General features: G+C 42.6%; 1 protein-coding gene across 1 annotated transcript in view; it reads left to right on the top strand.

Moving 5' to 3' along the window:
• LOC118018823 (storkhead-box protein 1-like) overlaps positions 1 to 7,667 on the top strand; it is a 57,161-nt gene that overhangs the window by 48,375 nt on the left and 1,119 nt on the right. The window contains exon 3 of the mRNA XM_035017596.1: positions 679 to 3,043. Within this exon, the coding sequence (XP_034873487.1) occupies positions 679 to 3,043 (2,365 nt within the window). The remainder of the gene's footprint in view (positions 1 to 678; positions 3,044 to 7,667) is intronic.

Consider the following 7,667-nt stretch of genomic DNA (forward strand, 5'->3'; position numbering starts at 1 on the left):
AGCCTGATGTGGGGCTCGATCCCAGGACCCTGGGATCATGACCCAAGCTGAAGGCAGACGCTTAACAACTAAGCCACCCAGGTGCCCCGGAAATGTTAATATATTGATGTATTTTCTTCCAGTGTTATACAAACATGTTTCACAATATAAATACAATTTTGAACCCTGATATTTGGAAAAAGGAATTTGTTTTAAAATTGTTACTTTCCTACTTTGAAAAACTATCATAATACAGATATTAGGTAGTTTGCCCTCATCCTGGCACAGACTGGTTTTCATTTTCTCTTCAGATTCTTATTAAGATTTAAGCAATGAAGTTGCGATTTTCAAAAACACCCATGTTTGCTTCCAAGAATGCTGTCTTGAAGTGAAAATTTAAATTCATGATGGGTTTGTATAACTCTCTGTGTGTGTTAGAGGGAACTCAGATTTTTTTCTCTACTTAACCATTAATTTAGCCCTATGTCTTTGTGTGGACCAAATTGTATTCCTATTATTCAGTTAAATTGGGACTATTATGAATGCTTCTTTGGCATTGTAATTATGTTTATTGTGTTACAGTTAGCTCTGGGTTCATCAAACACATGTGTGGTCATTTCTGACTTACTGATTTCACTCATCAAAATGTTTTTTTTAATTCAAAATCTATCAGTGTAATGAAATGCTTGTTTGTTTTAGGCATTGCAATTCCATCTCAGGATATTCTCTATACCACTCTGGGAACTCTGATTAAAGAAAGGAAGATTTATCACACTGGAGAGGGATACTTCATAGTCACCCCTCAGACTTACTTCATCACAAATACAACCCCTCAGGAAAATAAGAGAGACCTGTCAGATGAAAGTCACCCGGTGCCAACTTGCGTTACGTATCTGGTGAGCGTAGCCAGCTGTGCAGACCTAGCCAAAGGAAATGCTGCCCCCATTTCCCATTGTCAGTCTTGCCGGTGTTTCCCTGCCCCGTGCACCCAGGACGTAGAGGCGACACCGGCGGCTGCAGAAATGGCTAGAAAAGGCCAGAAGGGTCTTCAGGAATCCAGATCTTTGGTACAGAATCGAGCGGTTTCAGTATCTGAGGAGAATCACATCTGTGAAAGCGCCAAACCGTTACCAGACACAAAAGACAGAGAAAAAGGCAAGAAGTTTGGCTTCAGCCTCTTCTGGCGTAGCCTATCCAGGAAGGAGAAGTCCAGAACAGAGCACAGCAGTTTCTCTGCCCAGTTCCCACCAGAAGAATGGCCTGTCCGAGATGAAGATAACTTGGACAATATCCCTCGAGACGTCGAACATGAGATTATCAGAAGAATTAATCCCATTCTGACCGTTGACAACTTAATCAAACATACCGTCTTGATGCAAAAATACGAGGAACAGAAACAATATAATAGCCAGGGCACTTCCACTGATATGCTGACGATGAGGCATAAATATCCTTCAAAAGAGGGAGTGAGGAACCGGAGGGGCCGGTCTGCAAAGCCTCGAAGAAGGCGGGGCCGTTCTCAGAGGGATAGGCACCAAGCCGGGAGTCCGGGAAGCGAGCCTCAGCCAGGAAGCATTAGACTGGAGAAACATCCCAAGCTCCCTGCTCCCCAACCGACCCCCAGAATTAAAAGCCCAAATGGAGCAGTAGTTCAGAAACCACTTGATGAGAACCTATCAGTGCTGGGGTCCCATTTGATTTACAAGAAGCGAATTAGTAATCCTTTCGTAGGTTTTTCTCCCCGGGGGATCCCAGTAACCAAAGGGCACAACATCCAGAAGACCAGTGATCTGAAACCCAGTCAGACTGGACCAAAGGGAAAGCCTTTCCCAAGGTCAAGGTCTTTGGATTCTTCAAGAATCTTTGAGAGTGAACTCAAAGAGCCACATGCTGAACAATGTAAAGATGAACTGATGGCAGAATCCATTTATATGAATAACTCTGCCGTCAAACCTATCAGTGATGACTTCAGAGATCCCCTCTTAAATTACTCTCAATGTAGTGTTTCGCAAAATGGCAGTAAATGTTCCTTTCGGGAAAGCATGTTGAGATATGATGTATATGGTGGAAAAAACGAGGTAATCCCTGAAGTCTTGAGGAAAAGTTATTCTCCCTTTGACACATTAGGGGAAGCCAAAGAAACACGGCATGTCCTGCCATCACAAGGACATCCTGCCTCCTCTTTAGGCCATGCCTCCTCTGCTTGTAGAATAGTTGATCAAACAATACACCAGTTCCAAAATCTTGGTCTTCTGGATTACCCAGTTAGTACGAACTATTTGAGACAACCTGAGAGACAAGATGGAGACTTAGAAGAAATACTAATGAGAAAGGCATTTGTCCCGGAAGCAGAGACTGTGGATCTAGAAAACAAGGGGCTTTCTGATGATAACCAGGCCTTGTATCAGAATGAATTGGAAGATGATGATGGTGCTTGTAGTTCATTATATCTAGACGAGGAGGACTTTTCCGAGAATGATGACTTATGTCAAATGCTGCCTGGCCACATTCAGTATTCCTTTGCAGGGAGAAGCAAGTGGAATCATTTGGGGAAACAGAAAGTGACTGAAATATCTCTGACTGAGTACAGCAACAAAATAGACAGGTCTGAGCTTCAGGTGCTTGAAGGAAATGAGTGTTACAAACCCACTGGGTTTTTCACTAACCCAGGTGAAAGCCCAACACCTAATCTCTCTGCTGAAAGCGGTGGTCTCAATTCAGGGACTCAGTCCAGTTTTAACTATGAAGAGGAACCCAGTGTTGCTACGTGTGCCCAGACCTCAGCATCCGCGGATGGAAGTATATTTGATTACTATAGCACAAGGAAAGCCCATTCTGAGACTGAAACCCTCCAAGACTCTGTTGGTGACACAGGAAAGAAACCAGCTAGCTGGAGTCAGAGTGCTCAGAATCAGGGAATGAGAAAGCAGTTCACACAAAAGTTAGAACTTTTCAACACTTCACTTAGGCCAGTGTTGGCTCAGGATATCCGACACGAACACAGTCATTTGGAAGGAACAGAAAATCAGAGCATGGCAGGAGATAGTGGAATAGATTCTCCACGGTAAGTGTACGTAAACGTGTTTGATTAGCCACTATTCCTCAGGAATGATTAAAATCAAGGGTGTATTGAATTACCTAATGGGAGACTCCTGAATAAACTTCTTATAGCCATAGAATTCTGCCAGCCTTACTGAATAAATTGTATCAAATTACAATGAAATCTCTTATATAATAGGTTCATTTTTAATGTGAGCCAAAATTTACTCCACTACTACTAAATTTTGAATTATTTCTTTTTTTTAAAGATTTTATTTATTTGACAGAGAGAGAGAGACAGCGAGAGAGGGAACACAAGCAGGGAGAGTGGGAGAGGGAGAGGCAGGCTTCCCGCTGAGCAGGGAGCCCGATGCAGGGCTCGATCCCAGGACCCCGGGATCATGACCTGAGCCGAAGGCAGATGCTTAACGACTGAGCCACCCAGGCGCCCCTAAATCTTGAATTATTTCTAAAAATAGGAAAGAGCTGCTATAAATGAAGCACTTCCTCAACTGAAGGTTGGAAGTTTTCACTTATATTTCTGGTTCTACATACATTGGGAAAGAGATACAGCTACTTTCCACCAATATTTTCCATGTTAATTTGTTTAAATAACATTGTTCAGATTATGAAAGTAATATGGTCATAATAGAATATTTGAAAAGTACTGAAAAAGTGTCTTAAAAGATTTATTTATTTATTTGAGAGAGAGAGAGAGAGAGAGAGTGCATGAGCAAGCACGGGGGAGAGGCAGAGGAAGAGAAATCCTCAGACTCCCCACTGAGCTTGAAGCCCAACCTGAGGCTCAATCCCAGGACCTTGAGATCATGACCTGATCTCAAAGAGTCAAATCAAGATCCAAAATCAAGAGTCAGATGCTTAACTGACTGAGCTTACCCTGGTGCCCCAGTACTGAACACCTATAATCACCCTACCATTTATTTTATTTTTTAAAAAATATTTTATTTATTTATTTGAGAGAGACAGAGATAGTGAGAGAGAGCACAAGTGGGAAGGAGGGGGAGAAGCAGACTCTCCGCTGAGCAGGGAGCCCAATGTGGAGCTCGATCCCAGGACCCCGGGATCATGACCTGAGCCGAAGGCAGATGCTTAACTGACTGAGCTACCCAAGCGCCCCCACCCTACCATTTAGATATATTTTAAAAATCCTTTTATATTTGGTATATTTATAACACTTCAGTCTGAATATATTGATCTATATAATTTGAATGTTTTGCCTGTACTGTACTTATTTTGTATGGTGCTTTTTTTCAAATAATAGTACATAGTGAACATTCCCCTCATATCCTTAGTTTTCAAAAAGTTCATCTTAAAATTTGGCATATATCTTTACTATTTTTTTTTAAAGATTTTATTTATTTATTTGAGACAGAGAGTGAGAGCGAGCACAAGCAGGGCGGGGGGAGCAGAGGGAGAGGGAGAAGCGGACTCTTTACTGAGCAGGGAACCTGATACAGGGCTCTATCCCAGGACCCCAGGATCATGACCTGAACTGAAGGCATATGCTTAACCAACTGAGCTACCCAGGCGCCCCGACTAGTTTTTCATTATATAAAATTATTGTGTACTTTGTTTTGAAAAAGTAAAGTAATACAGAAATGTAAAAGGTAGGGGAGCCTGGGGTTAGATCATGGTCTCAGGGTCCTGGTGTCAAGCCCTTGTCAGGCTCCCTGCTCAGCGGGGAGTCTGCTTCTCCTTCTCCCTCTGCCCCTCCCCTTGCTCATACATGCTGTCTCTCTCTCTCTCTCAAATAAATAAATAAATCTTTAAAAAAAATGTAAAAGGTAAAAATGGGGGCGCCTGGGTGGCTCAGTCAGTTGAGTATACAACTCTTTGATTTTGGCTCACTTCATGATCTCAGGGTCATGGGATCAAGCCCTGTGTCGGGCTCCATGCTCAGCACGGAGTCTGCTGGAGATTTTTCCTCTCCCTCTGCCCCTCCCTCAGCTGACACACTCCCACGCTCTCTCTCTCTAAAATAAATGAATTAATCTGTAAAAAAAAAAAATAAAAAGCAAAATTGGAAGTCTCCATCCCCCAACCTTTGCCATTGCCTTTTTGTTGAGGTGACCTACACGTTGTTTACAGTTTGGTTTGTTTGTTTGTTTTTAAATATTTTATTTATTTATTTGAGAGAGAGACTGCAAGAGAGAGAGAGCATGAGCAGGGGGAGAAGGGGAGGGAGAGGGAGAAACAGACTCCCCACTGAACAGGGAGCCCGACGCGGGGCACGATCCCAGGACCCTGGGATCATGACCTGAGCCAAAGGCAGACGTTTAACTGATGGAGCCAACTGGGCGCCCAACAGTTTGGTTTATATTCTTTCAGACTTTTTCCTGTGCATTTGTAAATATAACTATTTTTTAACAACAAATAATATGGAGCTGTGGCTTTCTTTTTTCACCTAAGTTAGGATATCTTTCAATCAGTACATAGAGATCCAGCTCATTCTTTTTAATGGCTGCTGAGTATTCCATTATGTGGACCCCAGTATTTATATAGTTATTGTTTTCCTTCCTTTGACATTTAAATTACCCATTTTTGCTGTAATAAATCAATCTGCAGTAATTGTTTTTACATATAAATATTTGCAGACACTTCTGACTATACCTTGGGCTAAATTCCTGGAGGTCTACATTTTTTAAAAAGATTTTATTTATTTGTCAGAGAGAGAGAGAGAGAGCACAAGCAGGGGGAGCTGCAGGCAGAGGGAGAAGCAGGCTCTTCTGCTGAGCAAGGAGCCCGATGTGGACCGGATCCCAGGACCTTAGGATCATGACCTGAGCTGAAGGCAGCCGTTTAACTGGCTGAGCCACCCAGGAGTCCCATGGAGGTCTGCATTTTTATTTTATTTATTTGAGAGAGAGAGACAGAGATAGCGAGAGAGAACAGGATCAGGGAGGAGAGGGAGAAGCAGGCTCCCCGCTGAGCAGGGAGACTGATGTAGGGATCAATCCCAAGACTCCAGGATCATGACCCAAGCTGAAGGCAGATGCCTAACCACCTGAGCCACCCAGGCGCCCCGAGGTCTGCATTTTTAAAACATATCTTCACTTCTTTATTAGGGAACAGATCTTTCCTTGAAACAATTGTTTAATTCATATCAACTCTTTAAAGTATCAAATCAAAACATATTATCTCCAAAGTAAACAATGGTTGTGTAAACCAACAAGCTATGGATCCCCTTTCTCTCTGGCAAAAGGAGAAATGAAAACCCAAATCAAACCCAAAGCAGATAAGAGAAATTACTCCTTGACATGCAACTGAGAATTTAAATTTGCGAAATCTCGAGAAATTCGATTTCTTAAAAATTGCTTATAATATGGTTCTCTTGAAAGACATAATCATTAAAGACATGTAGAAGAAAAGGGAGGGAAGATAACATTTGCACATTAACTATGTGCCCTGTTATAAGAATTAGAGGGAAAGAGATGAACAAGATGCTGTTGCCACCTGTAGGAAGCTTTTATACTTTAGTTGAGTAGACCAACAAACAATAAACAAATTGAACTCAACACAAAGCAGTGGAGTGCCTGGCTGGCTCAGTCGGTATAGCACATGACTCTTGATCTCGGGGTTGTGAGTTGGAGCCCCACGTTGGGGGTAGAGTTTACTCTAAAAAAAATGTACAGGGGCGCCTGGGTGGCTGAGTTGGTTAAGCGTCTGCCTTCAGCTCAGCTTATGATCCCAGAGTGCCTGATCGAACCCCTGCATCAGGCTCCTTGCCCTGCTCCTTGCTCCTCTCTCGTGCACACTCTTTCTCTCTTAAATAAATAAAATCTTAAAAAAAAAAAAAAAAGGACAAAGGAGAAAGTCTTCACAACTGCCAAAGAGATGTGGAATTAAGAGTGATGAGCTGTTTGGGGGAACAGTTGTTGGAGGACATCTTTTTTTTTTTTTTAAGATTTTATTTATTTATTTGAGAGAGAGAGAGAGAGAGAGCACAGAGGGAGTGGGAGAGGGAGGAGCAGACTCCCCCGCTGAGCAGGGAGCCCGATGAGGGGCTGGATCCCAGGACGCCGGGATCATCACCTGATCCGAAGCAGACACTTAACTGACTAAGCCACCCAGGCGCCCCAGGAGGACACATTTTTGAGGCATATCAATGTAATGAGCAAGTGATAGAGAGGAGACAAGGTGGGAAAAGGGGAATTTCAAAGCAAAATGTCCAGTAATGTGACTTGGCTGAAACAAGGCAGATGTGTTAGATAAGGGGCTAACCTAGCCTACAGCTCCTTGGAAAGGAACATTGTCATTGTGAAAAATATTATGGTTGGCTTTTCTCTTTCATATGACTTCTCAAAAAAGAAACAAATTACACTTCAGTTGTATAGAAGAGGTTTTCAGGGAACATATTGATTTTTGTGTTTTTTTTTTTTAAAGATTTTTTATTTATTTATTTGATAGAGACACAGCGAGAAACACAAGCAGGGGGAGGGGGAGAGGGAGAAGGAGGCTTCCCGCTGAGCAGGGAGCCCAATGCGGGGCTCGATCCCAGGACCCTGGGATCATGACCTGAGCCAAAGGCAGACGTTTAATGACTGAGCCACCCAGGCGCCCCGGTTTTTTTGTTTTAAAGTTTGTATGTATGTATGTATGTATGTATGTATGTATGTATGTATGTATGT

The sequence above is a fragment of the Mirounga leonina genome, unplaced genomic scaffold (assembly GCF_011800145.1).
Source record: "Mirounga leonina isolate KUSES-001 unplaced genomic scaffold, KU_Mleo_1.0 Mir_107, whole genome shotgun sequence".
Lineage (NCBI taxonomy): Eukaryota > Metazoa > Chordata > Mammalia > Carnivora > Phocidae > Mirounga > Mirounga leonina.